The sequence below is a fragment of the Acomys minous genome, assembly GCF_964271855.1.
Source record: "Acomys minous genome assembly, chromosome: 4".
Lineage (NCBI taxonomy): Eukaryota > Metazoa > Chordata > Mammalia > Rodentia > Muridae > Acomys > Acomys minous.
The window spans coordinates 97,002,021-97,025,784 of record NC_140486.1 but is presented as its reverse complement, the minus strand read 5'-3'; the positions used below and the strand labels follow the sequence as shown (position 1 = coordinate 97,025,784).

At 42.3% G+C, this 23,764-nt stretch overlaps 1 protein-coding gene across 3 annotated transcripts in view; it reads right to left on the bottom strand.

Moving 5' to 3' along the window:
• The window catches only part of PAX3 (paired box 3), a 99,175-nt gene that overhangs the window by 16,660 nt on the left and 58,751 nt on the right, over nucleotides 1-23,764 (bottom strand). For all 3 annotated transcript variants that reach the window (XM_084779667.1, XM_084779669.1, XM_084779668.1), the window contains 3 exons: nucleotides 15,892-16,097; nucleotides 5,242-5,407; nucleotides 4,231-4,445 (listed from right to left, as the gene is read on the bottom strand). In XM_084779667.1, the coding sequence (XP_084635793.1) occupies nucleotides 4,231-4,445; nucleotides 5,242-5,407; nucleotides 15,892-16,097 (587 nt within the window). The remainder of the gene's footprint in view (nucleotides 1-4,230; nucleotides 4,446-5,241; nucleotides 5,408-15,891; nucleotides 16,098-23,764) is intronic.

The following is a 23,764-nucleotide window of genomic DNA, read 5'->3' as shown; positions in this document are numbered from 1 at the left end:
AAAATGTCACTAGTGGTTGTCCTGGAAAAACTTCTATACAGTCTATGTGGAATATTTTTATTACTGGTAGAAATTTAAAAAATGAATGAGAATCGGTCAGGCTTATCAAAAAATTCTAAGTTAACCTAAGCTAAAAACCTAAACTCAGGGGCTGGAGAAAAGGCTCAGGAGCTTTGAACACTGATTGGTCTTGCAGAGGACCTGGGTTCCGTTTCCAGCATCCACATGGTGACTCCCACGTGTCTGTTGCTCTAGTTCCAGAGGATTCAACACCCTCTTCTGATCTCTGTAGACACAAGGAATTCATATGGCGCACACACATCCGTGCAGGCAAATCACTTATACACACAAAATAAAATGAGTAAATCTAAAACCAAAAACTAAATTCAACCCCCAACACTGGAAAGAAAACACACACACACACACACACACACACACACACACACACACACACACACACAACACACACACACACACACACAACACAACTTAGAAAACTAGTCTCTGCTAATATTTTCAAATGTGACTAAAACTCCTGTCTCTGCTTTGTTTTCAAGTGTGTTTCCTTTCTACTAAATAATAGGCTAGACTCCAAGGCAACAGCCAAGAATCCTGGATTCTAATTCTAGCCCCTTTACACTGATGGTGGAATACAGTCTCTGGTCCTGCCATTGAATTGTCTGCTCCACAGATAGCAAGACAGAGGTGGAGAAAGAAGAAAAGCAAGTGACAATCATACCAGCTCTGCTTTTTAGGGTCACATGATCCAACCAATGTGACAATAATGGGATCTCTGTAAAGTAGAAACTACAGGACCACCACTTGATTTTTACTGTCTCTTCACCTAACAGGTAACCCAAGTCATTAGAAGTGGGTTTGTCAGCCGGGTGTGGTGGCACATGCCTTTGCTCCCTCAGGGATGCAGAGGCAGGTGGATCTCTGATCTACAAAGCAAGTCTGGGAAAGCCAAGGCTACACAGGGAAAGTCTATCTCGAAAGAAAATAAAATTGGGTTTGTCATAACTTTCCTTATGCTAATTTCTAGTGAAGCCAGACAACCAAACCACTCCAGGCATCTTTTATCTCAATAGAGGCATTGAAAAGAAGCAATCGATCCCAGGGGTTGCAGAAATCTTGGATCTAGTCTCAGTTTTCTCCTCTGTTACTTTATAAAAAAATGTTTGGATACTGCAGAATCGACTCCCTGTCTTGTCCTCAAAGCTGCCTGAGGGAGTCTATTCTCTTTTCTGATTCACGGGAACACTGTAAAAACTATGATGGCATGGAAACCTATGTGGTGGTCTACAGTAGAACCACGGAATGCACTAGTTATTCGTGAATGTAAGTGTGGAACTGATCTAATATGTAAGATAAAATAAAGAAATGCAACCAGGAAAGTGCGACAGAGGGAAGGACATCCTATTGGGACTCTAGATGAGAGAAGCATGGGAGAATGGGGAAATAGAAGGATCCAGAGGGTCCTAGAAACTTACAAGAAGAACATTATGACAGGTGGATCTGGGCCCAGGGATCCTGCTCAAACTGTGGCACCAGCCAAGGACAATACATGCAGTAAACTTCGAACCCCTACGCAGATCTAGCCAATGGACAGGACATTCTCGACGGTTGAGTGGAGAGTGGGGACTGACTTTCACATGAACTCTGGTGCCCCATATTTGACCGTGTCTCCTGGATGGAGAGGCCTGATGGCACTCAAAGGAAGAATAGCAGGCTACCAAGAAGAGACTTGACAGTCTATGAGCATATACAGGGGGATGAGGTCCCCCTCAGTCACAGTCAAAGGAAAGAGGAGTAAGGGGAAATGGGAGGGAGGGAGGAATGGGAGGATACAAGGGATGGGATACCAACTGAGATGTAATATGAATAAATTAATAATATATATAATTAAATTAAAAAAGAAATAAAGAAATGCAGAGGAAATCGCCTGTGGCATTTTTTTTCCATTGCTAGCTATGGAATGACTCCACCCTACCACCAACTCTGAAGTCACTGACAATTTTCTTGAGGGTGAGTATTAATGGCCAGAAGATCAATTTCTAATATGGCCAGTTCTGTAATACTTCTATAGCATTACTCCTTGACTGTTGCATACAAGAAACTAGCCACTTCATGTGCAGAATTGGCGGTCCTGTCATTTCATTACAACTGAAGATGGCTCAGGTAGTAAGAACACAGGCTGCTTTTCCGGAGGACCTGGGTTCAATTCCCAGCACCCATGTGGCAGCTCGCGAGGGATGCGACTCTAGAATCTGGCATCCTTACCCATGCAGGCAAAAACACTAATGCACATAAAACTTTAAAAAAGAAGAAGAAGAAAGCCTGTTCTCTGGCCTCCGTGTGACTGATGTTAAAACTTGCAGAGCCTTTCTATGCTGCTTGTAAACTCTGGAAGAAGTTTCTATATGAGACTCTTGAGTGTTAGAAAGCTGGCTGCTTAAGTAAGTCTGTCATTGTCATGTAAAATCGCATCCCCAAATGCCAGTACTTGGAAATCAAAGGAGCTAATCGTCCTGTAGGAAGGCTTCCATTGTTTTCATGTTGTTATTGCCCTGCTGAGGTTTAAAGCCACCTCTTGCTTTTTTTTTTCCCTTAAGCCCAGGATGTGCTATAGGAATCTATAAAACTTAATTACATTTACTGTTACAAAAAAGGATTTATGAACTTTTGCCTTGAGGCGGAAATGTTTATTTCATTGCCTTTGCCAGCCAGTCTTTTCAACTCCTGTGGCTTTGAACTTCTCAGCTGCTCGGAGTTATCACCATTGCACAGAGCCCGAGAGCTCCTCTCCGAAGAAGCACACCACAAGTTAAAAAAGCCAGAGAAGGCAAAGATATATGAGTCGTTATTTTGGCCACCCTTTGTGCCATTAAAATCTCATTTTCTGCCTATTAGAATACCCTCTCGGTGCTTAGGCAGCGGTGATAGCCCACGATTAGTGTGTAATTGGGTATAATTGTCTTTTCACTTTTCATTTGTGTCATTCGGAGCTTCTCTATGTTTTTCTCACCACCAAGAGGAAAAAAAAGAGGTAGAGAAAAGATAAAGCTGTTAAAACTCTCACTCTCGGCCCCAAAGAGATCCAAGATTGCAATTATAGATTGCAATCCCTTTGTGACATTTCTCCAAATTTAGTGGGTGGCTCTCCTCCACCACCTGGGCCAAGAGCTCTCTAATAAAATCAAGCTATCTGTATTTAAACAACTGCTAATAATGTCAAGTTCAGACAGATGCCACATGTAGGAAATTTAACCATCCCTCTGACATGCAATTATCAGGGCAATTTATTACTGCAATCTCCCAAGAAAAGCTCATAGTCCAATGCAAATTAGAAAAACAATTACAAACGTCCAAATATTTATATAGTCCCAAAGACTAGCAATTCTCCTCATTTGTGTGCCTATAACTCATTCACTGCAAGTTCTTCTTTCAGCTGGGACTCTCTCTCTCTCTCTCTCCCTCTCCCTTTCTCTCTCCCTCCCTCTCTCTCTCTCTCTCTCTCTCTCTCTCTCTCCCCCTCCCTCTTTCTCTCCCTGTCCCTCCATTTCTCTCCTCCCCCCTTCTACTCTCCATGCCTCCCTTTCTCTTTCTGCCTCCCCCTCTCCCTTCCCTCTGTCCCCTCCCTCTGTTCCTCTCCCTCCCCTCCACCCCCTCTGTCTTCTACTCTTCCACTCCCCTCTTTCTCTTTCCGCCCCTCCCCCTCCCTCTTTGCTTCTCTCTCTACACAACTCATCTGCTTCCTCTCCAATTCTTCTGTTAGGTCTTTGGTGTTTTCTGACGAGAACTTTTACTCAAAATTCAGTCAGCTGGCTGACCAAATACTATTTGAAACATTCGAAATTTTGATTGTTTGACAAAAAAAAAGAAAAGAAAAGAAAAGAAAAGGAACCCCAACAGGTTTGTAAGGTTTTCAAGAAAGGCTCAGAGCTAGGGACAAGAAAAGACACAAGACAAATGCCTTGACAACTAAGCATAAACACAGAAACTCCATGATTGCGTTAGAAGTCACTTGAATCCTAAGTCCAAGCTACAAGTTTTGATGCCTCCAGTATAAAAGGAAGAGAGAAAGGAAACTCGAAAACTGAAATCATGTGGCTTGTATAAAGAATACATTATGGTTTACATTTGGCAATTCATTACACTGCTGCCTCGGGGAATTTACTATTTGGTTCTGGTAACGGCAAATCATCTGTCTAGAAGCACGGGACTGACCTGAGGTGAAAGGCCATTGCCAATGGCGGGGTTCATGGGGTTGGAGGGCCCCGACGGAGGCACAAAGCTGTCTGTATAGCTTGAAAATCCATGCCTGGTGCTGGGGAGGCAGTAGGCAGGACTGCTGTCAGCATTCGAAGGAATAGTGCTTTGGTGAACAGTGCTGGGCGGAAGTGGTTGAGGTCTGTGAACGGTGCTGCTGGGATCTGACACGGCTGAAACGAAGAAGATGAGCAACCATGATGTTCTCTGGGAGACCAGCAGGGCAGGTTCAATGCAAACGTTCCCATTCATAGTTACCACTGGTCAGATACCGTGTGAACTTCCAACTGCGTGTCCAACCACGCATGTGTAAAAATCACACAATAAATACAGTTATGTCTATCTTGGCTTGTCTATAAGCACATACACTCCAAGGCACACTCACATAGAAAATGAGCACAGAAACCACACTGGCAATACTAACGAGCCAATCTGGTTAGTGAACGCAATGTAGTCACTGCAGGTACCGAATCTCTCATCCACTGTACTCTGAAAGCACTAACGCCTGAACAGGGCACCAGAGTTCCAACCATTAGAGACACTGCCTTTCACAAACCCGAAAATGATAGCCTTACAATTTATCATTATCCCACTTCCCTCTTGTCTTAGCAAATGATGACTTTAGCAAAGCTTACCCTCCCTGAATTACTATTGCACCTAATTACTGCTCCAGAACCTCCAGCGATTGCAACCAGGGGAGAAAAAGCCCAGGTTTCTTTGGGAATGTTGCATTGTTTTAAATCACTGAAATGGTGTTACATCACAGCACCATTTATCTAAAGATCTTTAAATATAGCATAAAGTATTTCTGAGCCACACAAGATATGTAGGGGTAAAGCTGATGCCGCCATGAGATTGGCACAGCAACAGCATCAGTGGCAGCATCACAGACAGAATGCACTGTAAAACAACCAAGGGGAAAGCAACTGGGAGTTACATTTTCGTCACCGTCTTTCTCTTCCTAGATACCTTGTGGAATAGATGTGGGCTGGTAAGAGGTCTCCGACAGCTGGTATGTTGGCAGGGTCGGCATGGCAGTGGGAGGGAATCCCCCCGGAATGAGATGGTTGAAAGCCATCAGTTGATTGGCCCCAGCTTGCTTCCTCCATCTTGCACGGCGGTTGCTAAACCAGACCTATGGATTTAATTTAAAATTTGAGGATTTCACTGATGAAATAATAGTACATTCTTAATGAATTTTTCATGCTAAAACAGATTAAAGGACCCTTACTGACAGGGCAGATACAGGCAAGAGCCCTCTGTCTTCTGTAATACATTGGGGTGAAAGGGGAGTGAAATGTCAGGGGTCAGGAAAGGGGCTGTATTGACCCTACATAGTCTTGCATCAGCTCTAGTGAAGCTGGTGATGACCATGAACAGGGATGGTTATGAATGGTAAATGTTCTTTATTGCTCTATTCATTGCCCTTGCGCCATCATATCACAGCCTTCCAGAAATTCTTTCTGGCCCTTCGACAACCCCACATACCAACATTCACACATGTGACACACGTCCTAATTTTGAGGCCAACTACATACATACATATGAAGTATATATGTATATGTATGCATATGTATATGTATTTCTGTATGTCTATGATCAGTGTAAGTATAGGTCCTAGATCAGTGGTCCTCAATCTTCCTAACTCTTCAACCCTTTAATACAGTTCCTCATGTTGTACTGACCCCTAACCATAAAGTTATTTTTGTTCCTCCTTCATGACTGTAATTTTGCTACTGTTAGGAATCGTAATGCAAACATCTGTGTTTTCCAATGGTCTTAGGTGAGCCATGTGAAATGGTCATTCGACTCCCCCAAAGGTATCACAAGATAGTCCTGGATAGTCCCATGAAGTCAACAGAAGTTCATATGAGTAGAGCCAGTTTTCTCACCTCTTTCAGAGTGTGACACACCACACTAACCTCAGTTAGAATCGATGCCCATAATAGGCTTCAAACAAAAGGAAAGATTTTGCCAGGAAAATAGTTAATTACTTCTTCTGGTACCTGTATTATATGCTATTATGCACTGTACCACACAATAGTAATCACCTATGTTCTAAAAATTCTGTTGGAAAGCAATTTTTTCATCAACTAATTCAAAGCCTGGGTCTTTCTTGTATAAAAGGGGAAGAGAAAAATGTAGCAACCAGCAATATAGCTGAACGTCTAGTATTTTGAATGGTATTATATAGGTCTTTAATACATCTCAAGATCTTACCCAACTGTGATTTAAATTGCATAATTAAAATGTGAAACTTGATGTAAATTTTTCAGGGTGCACACATAGGATACACCACATGACAAGAGAGGATTCCTATCAATCAAAAGTATTCATATTTTTATGCAGAAGCTCACCAAGATTTAACATGGAAAAAGCATAGCATTTGAGGTGGGAGGGCTAGGAGGAGATGAGATGGGAGTTTGAGATTCAGGCAGCCTCCTTCGCAGAGCCCAGAAGAATTGCTCACAGAACATGGAGGCTCCGTGTTAGGAAGTGAAGGAATCAGAAAAACTTTGGAGCGAGGACAGAGTTTCTGCTCGTTTTAACAGTTAGCCATGGTTCTCACAAGGAGTATCCCCCTACATAGAGGTCACAGTAGAGAGTAGAAAGACTTGACTGAGCCTGGCTAAGAAGAGAAAAGTTGACAGGGAAACACCCTTGTCTAGAATGTTCATAGGAGATCATTTGCAGGAATCCGTTTCCTCCCTCCACCATGTGGGTTCCAGGAGTTGAACTCGTGCCCTCAGGTTTGGTAGAAAGCACTTTTACCCACTGAGCCATTTCACCAGGCCCAAACATTGACTTTTAATATTCCTTATGTTTCCAGGTGAGGTAATCCAGTGTTTCCCCACATTGATAAATAATTGAATTAGAATCTCATTTGGTTTAGTAAATTCCCACCTGGTGTAGCAGAACCATGAACACTTGATTTCAAGCCTGCATTGGTTGTACTTTCTCCCTATAAGTCTAAATCATTATGACTCCCAGGGGGACATCATGGAAAGAAAACCATTTTCAAGGAAAAACTTGGCACAACCCATGTTATAGAAAGAGTTTAGGGGTGAGAAGTCATGCTTGAAGGTATTTGCCCTACTCCCCACTGTAGTCAAGCTTTACATGATAAAGTTACAAGATTAAAAGACCCTCCAGATTCAGTTAAGGCTCTTGCTTGCTTATTCAAAATTATCTACAAGCCACACAGTCCCAGCTATCCTGGGAGAAGTGAATGGTTAGATGTCCCGGGGTGACTTACTCCATGTAGTCGCCATTCTGAATTCCAGTGCACCCCCCCCCCCACGAAGCACCCAGAAAGCTGTACTTGGATATTGCTGAAACGTGTTGCCCAGCTCTCTACCCACTGCCTTCTATACCCATTAGATAAAGCCTGGTTGGGTTGACCAGGGTTGGCTATGCCTGACCAACCCCCTGCTTCAAAGTGCAATTCTACCGGGGCCATAGCCCAAGGTTGGAGAGTAGAGGTTGACTTTGCTCAGTCATAATGAAGAGGTAAACACCACTTTCCATGCTTACCTTCAAAAGGCAGAATCCAAACAAACTAGGTGGCTGAGGATTTGAAGCTTGTTCTCATTTTCCTTTCCCAGACTGATAATAATTAGTGCTGGAGATGTAGCATAAGGTCATGAGGGGTTACTTTTAAAATGTTTATGTTTACGGTACAGCATCTATTATAGATACAATTAAAAGAAAAATGTCTTCTTTTTTGGGAGGCAGAGTCACAAGGATAGGGGAAACCTGGGGGGGACTAGAAAGTGAATGTGGTTGGGGCTCATGATATGAAATTCCCAAGTAATCAATAAAGATGCTCTGTTAAAAGGAACTGATAGGAAGGAGCTAGGTGCTATAGCTCAATAGTAAAGAGTTTGCTTGGCATGGAAGAGGTCGCAAGTTTAAACTCAGCCATTACAATTTAAAATATATATATATCAAGAAAAATAGTTGAGAAGCAAATCTTTACTGGAAAACAAACTTCAACAAGAAGTTCAAGGTTCCCAAAGAAAAGACTCCTAATGATTAAATGGAAGCTCCCTGTATCCAGAGTGCTGTTCTAGGGAGAACCAGGCACAGGAATGACAGACCTGCTTGTCTCTGGCCATTTAACCAGAGGTTTTTAATGATCCAGCCAATGCCAACTTCAGGCCTTCTAGAACCACCTATGCTTGCCATGTATATCCCTAAAAGGAAAATATACTGATGCTGAAAAAAGGGGTTAGCCTTTGCCTCGTGTTTTGAAACTCAGGAAAACATCTTCAATTTCCAGTTGGAAAAAAGAAAAGCTGCCCTTAAAATGTCCTTTATTTTAAAGACCTTTGCCAACCAAGCATGAGATACCAGAATGGTGTCATCACCCTGTACTTAACTGAAGAAGAAAAGCAAATTCCTCTACTCAGAGGCCCCCTTTAGCTCAGCCTAGAATCATCAATGACTAACAGGAAATCAATGCATAATCTACTGTACCATGTGAATTCATAATGAGGAATGGTTTCATCCCCAACACATAGAATTTATGATGTAATTACAATTATTTAAAATGTCTCCTTATTAAAGGCTAAAGAGATGACTCAGAAGTTAGGAGTACAGGCTGATCTTCCAGAGGACCAAGCACACGAGTGTTGGCTTGCCACTGCCTGCAGCTCCAGTTGTAGGGAATCCAAACCTCTTTTCTGGACTCCTCATGCATTATGTACTCATGGTGCACAGACATAAATATAGGCAAAACACTCACACGCATACAAAAATATAAATTTTTAAAGAAATTTCTCCATATTTTGAAAAGAGTAACCATAACCCCCCCCCAAAAAAACAACTGGCTTTTGGTGTTCTAAGAGTGTCTTTGTCAATAAGACAGAAAGAACAAGGTTTATAAAGTCAGCGACATAGCTGTTAAGTGCAATTCTATAAACTTTAAGTCAATGTAATTTCTTCTCTCTACATCACCTCTCCTGGCTTTCCCATCACTGCTAGCATAATAAGCAAGTGAGGGCAGGAAGCACACATTGGTTGATAGCCTGCTATCATGCACAGTTAATTACCTATAACTGTCTCTATAATGTTAAATATGTTAAATATTCCTGAGTCAAGTATTTGCTTCAGTTGATGAGTGAATGAGCAGCCCGGCTCATTTTTACTTGTCCAAAGTCTTATTGCTTTGCCATTGAGTCCATCAATAAAATGATAGCTACACCTCTTTTTAAAAAAATGATCATGGGCTGGTGCTAGACCCACTGCTAGTACTCAGTGGCAGGGGATGTGCTTAGTCCTGCTGCAACTTGAGGTGCCAGAGTAGGTTAGTACCCTTTGAGGGTCTCCCCTTCTCTGAGAAGGAGAGGAGGGAAAAGGGGCATAAGGGTGGGGCTGGTAGGCGAGGATGGAGGTGGCTGGGATCAGGCTGTCAAGTGATCAAATAAGTAAATTAATTAAAAAATAATAAATGCATACATACATACATACATACATACATACATACATACATAAATAGTGGGACAAACCATTAAAAAAGCAAGGATGATCTTCACATGGATTTCTACATTTTAATATCCGATGGTTATTTAAGGTAAAGTTTAAACCATTCAGAAGTTCCCTATAACATCATGATAACCACGAGGTGAAAAATAATGGTTTCAAAATAAGAATATAATTTTTATGAAATTTCCCTTCATGACAAAGTGACCAACTTGTTCACACTCCACACTGTAAGGTGGGGTAGGGAGGGTTAGCAGTTCCACAGTGAGAATGCAGGAATGCTTTTTAGTCAACGAGGCACGGCACCGTGCAGACTAGTCAAACCTCAAACCCCCAGCTCCCTGGGGTTTGTCCTTGAATGCTTTGCTTAGTGTCTGTGGAGTTCTGGCCTCTCACTTGCTAAGTGAGAAACGTAAGATTACTACAAGACACAATTGTGATCATTTGCATGGACAATATGGTAAAGCACTCAAAAAATGTTCAGGATGGATCAAATGTTCAATAAATACTAACTATAAAATTAAAATCTCACACGGACACTTCTGAGAAAACCAAGTAAATTAAAGCCTGGCTTTAATTAAAGTGTCTTTCACTCCGCAGCCAACAGCCAAAGCCTTTTGTGCCAATGAGTAAACAAGGAAGTGCCCACAGAACACCTCACGTAATTGAGAGCCAGTTTGACTTGAATGGTGGCTTAGGTCAAATTTGCTTCCAAGTTTCATGGATTAGTGCTAATTGTCCCGTGGTGTGAGCCTAATTTCTACCCATCAATAAATTACTTGTTCACATTTTTGGTTTGTCCTCAAAAGGCAGTCTAACCTACATTATTCCAGATGGGTTATTTCAAATGCAATTTGAAAAATGGCAAGGAAAACATAATACTCGCTCCTTTGAACCAGAATTCCACGGGACTGTAAAATGCTTCATTAAACACCAGCTTCTGTAATGTGTACTGCTACCAGGCCAAGGAGAGCCCACGCCAAGTAGGTAACTTCGGGACAGATTGCTGGTTCCTCAGGACCCTCTCACTCCCTCCTACCTCCTCCTACTCCTCCCCAGCCCTCTCTCACATCAGTATTGCTACCCAGCTCTAACCTATGGATGGAGGGAGAGCAGGCAGTGGAGGATTGCCATGTCCTCACATGTGTCACGGGTCTAAGGACACGTGCACACCCAGTCATCTGCATCTTGACATATCAAGAGCAAGGTCCCGCGGAGAGTGGTAGGTAACTATAGTTTCATTCCATTAGGGAGTACAGACTTTTCTATACCCATCCTACCTTCTAAACTAGAGAAGTATGTTAGGTGACTTTAAGACTCCTTTGGATTCTCCTGAGAATCCCAGCCTTGTAGTGAAGAAGATCCTGACTGGTCGTGCTGCCTAAATTTTTTTTCCTTTCTCTTATTTTGCTTTATTTTATTTTACTAATGTGTATGGGTGTTTTAACTGCATGTTTATCTGCACATCACATGCATGCCTGGTGGCCCACAGAAGCCAGAAGAGGGCATCTGCTTATCTGGGACTGCAGTTATGGATGGTTGTGAGCTGCCATGTCGGTTTTGGGAATTGAACCAGAGTCCTCTGCCAGGGCACCAAAGTGCTCCCAACCACTGAGCCAACTCTCTAGCCCCTGCTGGTAGCTTTCAGTTTAGGGATAAAGGAGAGATGATATTTGAAGATATGAAATGCAGAGACATTGTTCCGAGCTAACACTTATATAAATAGACAGACACGGAGACACAGACACACGCACTCGTACACATGCATGCATTTGCGAACCAATCTCATATCTCCCAGATCTCCTGGAATCCATCCATGTTTACCCTGGTGGTCCTTGAACCCACACTGAGATCACCTGATATAATTTACCCCATATTTGAAAAATGGAACTCAAGTCTAAGCTCAACAAACCACTCTTGGCAAACTGGGGCCAAAAGCCACACCTTCTGTCTCCTGGTATATAACGCTGTTTCTGCAGGTAGCTGTCCTTCCTGTCTTCTCTCCTCTCAAAAGTAAGAAACTCGCCTATCACATTCTGAGATGAAATACTTACGTTTGCATGCCATAAACATTTGCAAATACTTCTGTCTCATTAAAACTGCGTGCTTCTATTATTTGCTTATGAGCAGCTACCCAAAGAATTCAGTAGTCTGTCTTTGTGGGGTTTTTTTTTTTCCTTCCTGATTTCTTTTTTTCTTCTCCCTCTTCCTCTGACATTGTCTTGTAGGCAGATCCTTTGCTGCACAACAGAGGACCTTAGACTGTTGTGTGCTCAGCTTTGGCAGTAAGAAACGGGACTGTCCAAATGAATTTCTATGAAACACCGACAAAGGCCTAAGTTATTATAGCTTTAGTTTCATCTCTATCCAGAGGAGACTGGAAATATTTTTCCTCAAAGGGGCAGAACACGGAATGTAGACATGGTTTGGGGTTTGAGGGTTTGAGGTTAGGTTTTCCCAGGTGCCTCAAATTAAAGTAACTCACACTTTCTGGCTATCACTCAAAGTGGACTGATTTAGCCACTGCTTTCCCAGATCTTCCTGAACACTCCAGCATTTTCTGCTGGCATTTTAATCAGTGATTAACTGCTCCCTTCTTTTTCCTGCTGGGTTAAGTAAAATATCCATATGCTGGTTGTTCTAGGGAATTTGTTAGACTGTAGATCATAGCCTGGTGCAAGCTGTGATGTGTCTCAAGGGACCTAAAGAAGCCATAAGGAATGCAAAGAGACACCGGGTTAAAGCCACATTAAGACAGCTGTTACATTAATGAGGGCCCTGCTTTGGAGGAGAGGTCACCGTAGAGAAAAATATGAACCACTCTTTATTGGTTTGATCCTTGTCCTCTGAAAGTTAATAGGCTATTATTATTATGGCCTGGCTTTCACTGAGCCAGATGAGAATGTTGGGTCCTATACAAGCTAACCAACATTTGGGCTTGAAACTTATTCTGTTCCCTTCTTCGTTTTTGACAAAGGCAAGAACGGGATGGAGCAAGGACAAACACACTTCAGATTTTTCACTCTTCTTTGTCTCATCATTCTAAAGTTTGTTTTTTTTTTTTATTCACACTGCATTCAGAACTGATTATGAGTCAGTCTTTAGAAGCCACCAGTATACAAGTTTGGCCAGCCATGGAATACAAGAGCTAAAATCCTGAAATAGAATTGACACTCAATGGGAAATCACTGGACTTCACCTGGCATTTAAACACTGGGCATTCACTGGACTCTCACAGAAGCAAAATAGATGTGATAAGACTTTTTAATGCATGTCATATCATGGTTATAGTATTACACATAAAAGAACTACTGATGCTCTCTCTACCCATTTCACTGGGATGCAGAGTAAATGCATCCTGGCCCATGGCTAGAGAAAACAGTTTCTGTCCTGTGAAACAGAAAGGAGCACTCTTTCCAAGTGAAGTGGGAAGAAGAACTCAACTGTTGCAATCATTTTTAAATTTTTCGTGTGTGTGTGTGTGTGTGTGTGTGTGTGTGTGTGTGCACATGGAGAAGGAGTCCGTGCATCTGTGTTCATGTACATATGGAATTCCAAGATTGATGTTGGGAATCATCTCTCTCTCCCACTTTTTCCACTGAGGTAGGGTCAATTGAAGCCAGAGCTGGCCCATAGGGCTAGCTTGGTACTAGCCAGCTTTCTCTACTGGTGTCTGTCCCCTCCCTCTGAGGCTGAAATTACAGATATGCTGCCATGCCAAACAGCATCTACATAAGTCCTGGGGATCTTGCTGTGGACCTCACACTTGCTCAGCGAGTGCTTTCACCACTGAGTAATGTCCCCAGTTCAATACTTCCAATGTTACGTCGTCAGGCTCGGGAACCCTGGTGTATCAGTGGCTCTTCCCTTCACCCTTCTAACCCACCTCCAGCTTACACACCGGCTACCTACTTTCCACCTCGGAATACTTCCACCACCATCCAATCCTTGTCAACCCCACAATCTACTTCCTGCCACAGCCCTCTCACCTCCACCCCCACCCCGTGTTTTTTTTTTGTTTTGTTTTGTTTTTTTAATGAATGTGAGCCTAATAGCCTGACAGCCAAGCAAGCCTTCACGGATGTCCTGAGCCTGCCTCTGCACCCATCCTTCTCCCAACAGTCCTCTGTTAATACTCCAGCTGGAGGGGACTAGTTGCTGATCTCTCAGAATGCCTGGATAGGAAAATGAGTGGTCATTTCATATTTGGCGCAGGCATTTCCAACTTCGTCCCCTTGTTGTACCCTTGGATGAATATGTGTCCTTCCTCATCTCTGTCCAATAAATTTTGGCGTACATTTTCCTATTTTCTCCAAGATTTCATTATTTTTCCTTTTCCCCACCCACATGATGCATTTTTATCATCACTTGACACATCTGCTTGGTTTGTTGTTTGTGATTATTTGTATGTTGGCCTCATTCTTAGACTGAAGCTCCTGGAGAGAAGTACTCTTCATCTCTTCACTCCTTGACTGTCCTAGTACAACGTAGGTCATACGGAAGGCTGAATAAAGCAATCTCTTTCCCTAGACTCTGCAGCTGGAAGAAGCTGTTTCAATAGACAGGTACTGTCCTGGACAGGTGAAAGCGTAGATCAGTCTAAGGATCATGTCAACAACTTTGACCATGAAATGCTTGGTGTGCTGTATGGCATTTCCAGACATAGAAACTCAATTTCTGGGAGGATCAGATGTTCTGGGAGCCCCTTGGTCTTGTGTAATGGACCCAAAAGTGGAAGTGAAAGTTCATCCACTGATTACGAAAACATTGCTGTACACTCAAGAGAGATGTGTTAACTTAAATAGCCTCTTCTAGAAACCCTCCTAAGACTTCAAAGGATAAATTCGGGGCTGGAGAAATGGCTCAGCTGGTTACAGGTGCTTGAAACCAAGTTTGATGGTCTGAGTTCAGTCCCCAGAATCCACATGGAGGAAGGATAAACTAACTCTGCTACAAGTTGTTTTCTGACCTCCGTCTCTCTCTCTCTCTCTCTCTCTCTCTCTCTCTCTCTCTCTCTCTCTTTCTCTCTCTCTCTCTCTCTCACACACACACACACACACACAAGTTAATTAATGTAAAAATAAGAAAGATAACTAAACACGATTGTTGTCCTGGTTTTCTTTCTGTTTCTGTGATAACCTCAACCAAAAGCAACTCAAGGAGGAGAGGAATTCATCTCCACTTACGCCTTACAGTCCATCATCCATTTAAGGAAGCCATGGCAGGAGCCTGGAGGCAGGAGCCGAAGCTGAGACCCAGAGTGATGCTGCTTACTGGCTTGATTCCTCTAGCCTGGACCACTTGCCTAGGGATGGCACCTCCACAGCGGCTAGGCTCTCCTACATCAATTAGCAATCAAGAAAATTCCCCCACAGACATGCTCTTAGGCCAGTCTGATGGAGGCCATTCCTCAGTTGGACACATTCCTCTTCCTACGGGTGTCAGGTTGACAAAATCAGACATCAAAATGATCTTAAAAAATAACATAACTGCTTCCAAACTATACAATCTATAAAAGAGAGGACTACTGTATGTGCTTTTTCACATTCTCCTAATGGAAAGGCCACCGACGAAGCACATGGGATCCAGTTTCTACACTAGCAGGCAGCGGTGTTAGCTCAGGTAATTAGTTAACTAGCTGAAGTTTCTATTTCTTCGTGCATAGATTGGAGATAGGAATTATGTCAGTTCTAAGGGCTTTCGTGATGGTTCATGAATAAATTCATGTGAAATACAAGACTTAAGACTGTGCCTCGTGCAAAATAACCACTCAAAATTTGTTTGCTATTACCTGGGAACCACCCTCTAGATCCACCATCGGGATCCCAGGATTATGGCTGCACAGGAATAAAATGAAGTTCTGTGTGCCGCAAACATAGACTCACAACGAAAACCAAAGCCTACAGACATGTGCTCACTGTAAGCGCTGTTGCTAACGCGGCTGTCTTGGTTTCAAGCCCTTCTCAGCTGTGTGCTGTGTTGTAAGCTCAGCACTCACAAAACTAGGGCAGGGCGCTTATGAGTCCATACGAGCCCGGGCTACATAGTGAGACCCAAACAAACAACAGAACCAGGAGACCTCTCCGAGATTCCTCCCTGGATCTGAGGATGTCCCTGATGTCTGGGCATCAGTACCTGCACTCTGGCCTCCGTAAGCTTCGCCCTCTGGGCCAGCTCCTCCCTGGTGTAGATGTCGGGGTAGTGGGTTCTCTCGAAAGCACGCTCCAGTTCCTCCAGCTGCTCGGCGGTAAAGGTGGTTCTACTCCTGCGCTGCTTCCTCTTCAGCGGTAAATCAGGTTCGGAATCAATGTCGGAGCCTTCGTCTGACTGAGGGGCCGAGGCTAAAAGCACAGAAAGAGAGGAAAGAAAGAAAGAAAGAAAGAAAGAAAGAAAGAAAGAAAGAAAGAAAGAAAGAAAGAAAGAAAGGGATAGAAAAAAAAAAGCATAGTAAGGTTGAATCAAAAACCAAGTTTCCCCAGCCGCAGTGACTGGAAGCCTGTTCTCTGTGTCTTTTCATGGACGTCCGAGCCCCTGCCCACAGCACTATAGCCTATAAAATGGTTCCTCTAGTTTGTCTCCCAGCACCAACAGTTGTACCCCCCGTGGGCTCCCCCCCCCCCCCCCCCCGCCCAGAGATTTGTCCTGACTATCTTAGAAAGCAAGGATGGGTTTCATTCCATTTTCACAGTGCTGTACTTAAGCACTTATCTGTGTAATAAATGAAACACATAGCCCAGGCTAGCCTTGACCTCAAAATCTTCCTGCCTCATTCTCCAAAGAGGTGAGATTTCAGGTGTGTGTCACCATACCCAGCTTTGAGTTCATTTTTGATACATTATTACTAATGATGGAAGGGAACAAATAACAGATAAGTACAATGACACGTATGTACTAAAATACCATAATGAAACCAATTATTTTGTATGCTTAACTGTAGGTTTTAATTTTAAAAGATACTGTTATCTTTTAAATAGTTATTTAAAATATTTTAAAATTGACTTAGTATATAAAAATAATGAGTGATAGTAAATTATTGCAGGGTCCCCATATACTATAGGCTTTAATATTCCTATTTTTAAAAGAAATCAGTATTGTGTCACCCAAAACTGCAAAACGCTTTAAGGAGAATTTCTTTTTTATTAATGGTAATCTCAAGAACTAATCTGAAAGAGGGACAGTGTCTGGTGAGCCATCCTTAAAGTGAAGTTCAAAGTCTAAGTCTCTGCTGAGGCGGGGGAGCAGTCTGGATTAGCTGCCTGGCTGCAGGAGCCCAGGGCAAAAAGGGAAGGGTAGGCCCCCTGTTCAAAAGTTATCACAAATTTCAAGACGGCATTAACCAGAGCTGAATGAAGGCCTTCTGGGTGCCCTGCATGACTGCACAGGACCAAAGACACTGAAGCTGACACTACCACGGCTTCTCCCCAAGAAGCCTGTAGTTTTCTATATTAATGTTGGCGGGGGTGAGCTTTATAATTCAGTGGGGAGCCAGAGAATGCCATAGAAATGCCATGAACAATCTACTTCTCCCATAAAAGCACGATCTGAATTCTTTTTTTTTTTCCTCTTCTTATCTTTTTTGTTTGTTTTGTTTTGTTTTGTTGTTTTTTTTTGAGACAGGGTTTCTCTGTGTAGCTCTCTGTCTTGTCCTGGAACTCACTCTGTAGACCAGACTGACTTTGAACTCACAGGGACCTGCCTGCCTCTGCCTCCTGAGTGCTGGCATTAAAGGTGTGCGCCACCACCTGGCAAGATCAGAATTCTTGAAGGAAGAAGCTAAAAGAAGGGCTTGAAATGCTTTGGTGACGTTTCTAGGCCCTCGTTTGGTGGGGCAAGAGGTGGTACACGGTTCTTCTTGTGTCTGCTAAGAAGGTGTTGGTGCCCCCACCACAAGTCCACTCTCATAGCAAAACACTCATTGACCTGCAGAGGGAGATTTCTGTGATTAGAAGACAGGCAAAGCCAGGGCACTGTGCAGGAGAGCTGTCCTTAGCAGGCATGGGGACAATGGGCAGAGAGCCCTCCACAGCCATCAAGGGGCGGGTCTCAGACAAGAGAAGGAGCCACAGCTGCTTTGCTCCCTATTGCATGCAAATGCACCCTAAAACCTCCCCCTAAAAAACTGGGGTTGGGAGGTGGGGCTCCCAGAGAAGGGATTGAGATGTGTTATGGCAAATGGGCACGGCGCTCCAGAAAGGTGCAGAATCCTCAAGTCAAAATGAAAGTAGGGGTGGCAGGATGGGCCAGTGGTTAAAGGCATTTGCCACATAAGCCTGACAAGCTCAGTTTGATCCCCAGGAGTCCCATCAGCATGAAAGGAGAGAACTCACGCTACAAAGTTGTCCTCTGACTTTTACATATGTAACGAATGACCAAGCATATGACCACATGCACACGCGCACACACACACACACACACACACACACACACACACACACACACACCAAATATAAATAATATTTTAAAACATCAACGTAATTTATTTGCAGTAGGATCAGATAAGCAGTGAGAAAACACAACGTGTTCGATACTTCTAATTTTTGGTTGTTTTGACACAGGGGTCCAACCACTCAGCCAAGGCTAACTTAGACTCAATGTGTAGTCCAAGCTGCTGTCAAATTCACAATCCTCTTGTGTCAGTCCTCAGACTGTTCGGATCAGATCCCATGTGTGTGTTATCATGCCCAGCTATTGATCTAAATTCTTTCTTAAGTTCTACTATTTATATATTTGAGGGTGGGGAGCCGGGGGGTGCTGGAATAATAGCACACATAAGGAGGTCAGACTTCCAAGAGTCAGTTTTCTCCTTCTGCCATGTGGGTCCTGAAGATCAAACTCGGGTTGTCCGGCCTTGGAGGCCTCTCCCTGGCCCCAGTTCTTGTGATTTCTTAGTATCAAACCTAGTTCTGTCCCTACAAAAATTAAAACTTCACTGCATGTCAGCACAAGTTATAAGCCTCCCAAAAGGTGAGATGAGTCCCTATGCGTGATTATGTTTTCTAGTATTTTAATACCGCTATTTTTGATGCATAGCTAATGACTATGAAGTGAGGAAGCAGTAAGTTAGCCATCTAAATGACGAATTAAAGAAAATACACCTGGGAACAAATGCGATCACATAAAAGTAAAACACATTTTTACATACACAAAACATACATATATAAAACATACACATTTAAAGTATGTTAAATCATGTGCTTATTTTTCCCTTACCCTCATCTAATTTAATATAAAATTATTTTATTTGAGATAGATCCTATTTTAGGTATTAACTTTAAAAACTGACTTCCTGACAGGGGTGGGGAGGAGGTAGGGTGTAGCATTAGCCTTTAATCCCAGAACTTGGGAGACAGAGGCAGGAAGATCTCTGTGAGTTCAAGGCCGGCCTAGTCTACAGAGTGAGTTCTAGGACAGAACTCATTGTCCTATATAAATAGAGAAATAATACATAGAGAAACTTTGTCTCATAAAAAAAAGCTGACTTTCTTTAACTATGAATATATTTAAAGGAACATTATTAACATGTGAAATAGACTGCGTCATGCATTACATTATAAATTTCAACAGCTCCCAATATGACATATATATGAACATATATTTGATAAATGTGAGCTAAATAACAAAGCCATAACTTGCACACAATTTTAGAGCAGTGGCTCTCTAATGCATGGACCAGCAGAATCATTCAGAGGCCTCTGAGAAACACAGGTTGGCAGTTTGGGAATCAATAGCCGGGAGCTGGGCCCTTCAAATCTGCATCTCTGACACAATCTCAGGTGATAGCACGATACGTGTTGGATGACACTTGAAGAACATTCCATATTATCTTGTTTTCCCCCTCAAAATCCCCAAGCATATAAAATACTTCCTGCCACACTTTACCCACAATCGTCACTTTTTCTTAAGTATGTTTAAAATGTATGACAGTCCTAGAGAAACAAACCGCCTATTTCCCAAGAAGACAACCCATTTCCATAAACTGCTTCCCTTCCTCATTCCAGATTTCTGTTGTTCTGATTTCTCTGTCCACAGTGAATGTAGGTAAAGTCTCAATCAAGCTGAGAGTCTTTCCAGAAGCTTCCCCGTCTATGAAAAGCCCAAATCTTCATGTCCACACACCGTTACTACGATCCCATTAGGATAAAGGTATGTGGAAATTTTCATGTTTCCTTGGGGACTCTCTGGGGTTATTAAATTGTCCCAAGTAAATATGATGTGCCATGCGCTGTCAGGTCAATTAATCAAAATCATCTCTGGTTTCTGAAAGAAAACGTTGGTTGGATTTATAAGCACCAGCAAGAATTAATCCTGAGGGTAAAGACCACACTATGTTTTACCTAACAATCAATATCCCAGGAAAATAAGTTCTGTGAGCTCAAGTCCTTCTCCCTGACTTGCTCATGCTGGGGACTTAGCACACAGTAGGTGCTTAATAATTGCAAGTTGAATGAATGAAAGTACATGGCGAATTTTCAGTTTTCCTCTAGTGCTGAGTCCTCTGGTAATCTACTTCTCTAAGTCAGAGACTCTGCTGTCTGTCAGCCTCCCAACATATAGTTACAGGTGGTGGGGTCTATGAATTCTTAAAAACTATTTTCAAGGTTTTCCAAGCATTTATACAGTTGTATGTGTATTGGGAATACTTTTTTCAAAGAGTGTGTGTATGTGTGTGTGTGTGTGTGTGTGTGTGTGCGCGCGCGCGCGCTGAGGAACTACCTCAAGTTAGCAATTAAAAGACACAGAACAGCCTTTTCAACCACAAAGAAAATTCTCTAACGAGCTAACAAATGACTACTTTTGCTTCTAAACTAAAGTGGAAAGCACTAGACGGTAGCATTTCAGGAGACAAAGAGGAAATTTTTTCCTTGATTTCTCTACTGGAAAATTATTTGAACCAACTGATCATTTTTGGCAATACAAAGCCACAATTTTACAAGCTAATTGTAACTTCTCCCTGTCTCTAAACCCCAAAAGGATGTGGGCTTTAAAATACATAAAGTCAGCAATCCAAGGTTAATTGACCAGCTAGGGAAATCTAGCTCTTTCTAAGACGGAAAAACTACTATTTCTTCTATCACTCCATAGAAGTAAAACATTTTTTGTTTGTTTGTACAGAACCTAATTCACAATAATTGAGTGGATTTGGATCATTCCCTTTTCACCAGGAGCAAACCTCAATTTTAAGTCCCAATTTACAGCATTCATATTCCGCTGTGTTCCAGCTAGTAGAACAAGCTAGACAGGAGATCCTACATACAATATCGGAAAGAAAGAAAGTCTCTTTAAGACAGTTTGATGAAAAGAAATTATAGAGTTTTTTTTTCTTCATAGAGTGCCTGATGGTGCGACCTGGGATCTAGACAGGGAGCTAGATATCTCAGCAATAAATTTCTAGGCTTTAGAAACTAGATCCCTGTGAGCTCACCGATACCTTCAAGTGCCAAATTTGCTCTATGACTCACTAGACACATTGTTCTCAAAGTTCAAATTTCAGAATAGCTCTCATTTAAAAAAAAATACACATGTGTATGCACTGTGCAGCCTAAAGTGGAAATACTATTGTCTTGAACTGTAACACAATCCACAGACTTGTTGAATCGCAACCCTGAATGTTATTTCACTGTGAATGTGGTTTTTGTTTTTTGTTTTTGTTTTTGTTTTTACACTGTTTTCAATACTCCTCTGCAATCCACTCTCTGGCTTCCACATCACTTTAGCGCAATGTCTCAAGGGACCATGGATTCTCTTCCTCTCTTCTTCTTCTTCTTCTTCTTCTTCTTCTTCTTCTTCTTCTTCTTCTTCTTCTTCTTTTTTCTTCTCTCTCTTTCTCTCTCTCTCTCTCTCTCTCTCTCTCTCTCTCTCTCTCTCTCTCTCTCTCCCCCCTTTTCTTTCTTGCAAAGGCAAAGGCTTACTCACCTTGGGCACAGCAAAAGAGACTGAGAACCATAGGGTTATTCAGCTCATGATGCTAAAAATTTGGCCCAGGACTGTATGACTTCAGAAGACATGCTTTGTTCTGTCTCTTGTCACTTGATGGTTCTCTAGACAGCACACACACACACACACACACACACACACACACACACACACACACACACACACACGTCCTTTTGAAGAGACATGGTAGAGAAGAACCAAAATAGGAATTCAGGTGTCAGTCATTTAGCTGATAGCCACTTTCGTTACCATTTCTCTCAAATTTTCAAGCACTGCCTGAAACAAATAAAAATTTACAGAAAGGATATTGCTGCACTATTATTCTACACCAAACTGAAGACTTTCCTTATGGAATTCAGCTCATCGAAACCTTGTTGAGTTCTTTAGAAGTTCAAGGTCTAGTTATTTAAAACAAAACAAAACAAAATTCTTAAGAAGTGAAGCCATTTTGCCAAGATATTGACTAGATGTAAGAAGATTAAAATGGTTTAACCTTGCAGGCTCCTTAAGAGCCATCACAAACTATTTCCTGGGCCTAACTCCAGAGGCCACTTGGAAGCTAGCACTAACCACAACCAGTTGAGGGGATTACTCATTTTATATCTCTATTAAAGTCTTCTTTGGAGAGTTTTTTTTTTTATGTACTGCATGAAAGGCTATGTCCTTCAGCAAAAGTGAAAGAATAAAAAAAATTTGAAGTATATAGGGGCAGCCATAAGTTATTTTAAAAATAAAAACAAAAAGGCAGGACTTTTGGAAAGCAATACCCCTGTCTGATAGTTGGGTGTTTAACTCAGTATTTGTTTGTTTGTTCATTTGTTTGTTTTTGTTTTTTCAAGACAGGGTTTCTCCATGTTGCTTTGCCTGTCTTGGACTAGCATTTTGGCCAGGCTGGCCATGAACTCACAGAGATCCACCTACCTCTGCCTTTCTGAGTGCTGGAATTACAGGTGTGCCACTGAGCCAGGCTTAGCGCAGTCTTTTATTTATGTAATAATGTCTTTGTCTACCTCCAGGTAATTTTATATTTTCAGAGGCAAATTTTCAATTACCCTGTTGATTTTACATTAACTCCTAAGATTGCACTTGGGGAAATGACCATCAACACTAAAAAGAATGAAGGAGTAGAGCAACTGTCACGCAGGACGAGCAGTTCTTCCTTCAGGAACAAATCAAACTGGGAAGGGAAGGCGAAAGTGTTACCACCAGTGGCCTAACCGTGAAGTTTAATTAAAGACAGAATTAGAGAATTAGAGAGTGTGTCTTTGTCCCTTAGCCTCTTATGACCTCTTCTGTTGCCTCAGGAAATATTTCATCCTAGTTAACACTATTATACATGAAATCTTGCCTCAATTTTATAGGGATTTAGTCACGTGAAATTCTGTAATTATTGGTTTTCAGACAAATATAATTCAGAGATGAGAGGGAGAGAGGGAGAGAGAGAGAGAGAGAGAGAGAGAGAGAGAGAGAGAGAGAGAGAGAGAGAGAGAGAATGACAAAACAGTAATCCACAGGCATGCGTTTGGCACACTATCTTGCTTCTAAGCAAGTCCTTTTATTTGAATAATTAAAGACTCCAAATATGATAGCTTTTGAAATTCTAGGTTTGCCCTAGATATAATACAATGCGATTTACAGAGAAGGAAGAAGGTGGGGGCATCTCTGGAGGCCCAACTTCCTAGCCATCCTTCATTTCCCTAGGATGGCCCCAGACCAGACCCAGCAGGCTTTCCCTTGGCTTCTCTTTTTTCAGGACTAAACTTGTGCCGTTTTTAGTGCACTGATAAAAGGACAAGATAAAAACCAAGAATCCTCCCCGAGAGCTCCCTGAATCCTCTCACAAGGTTTCTGAGACTGACTATAGTATATTCTGGAAAATGTTTAGCGAATTGGCTCTAACTTTGCTCCACCTCTCTTGGCTGATGGCTGGGTCTCCTGTGAGTTTTACCGCCCCGTGGACCCGCGAGCGGTCCTCTGAGCAAGGAGCCCCTTCACACTGAGAGAGACGTGAATGACCTCTCCCGTGTTTACTCGGGTGAAAGTCAGGAACGAAGCAAGACTGATACTCCCTCCG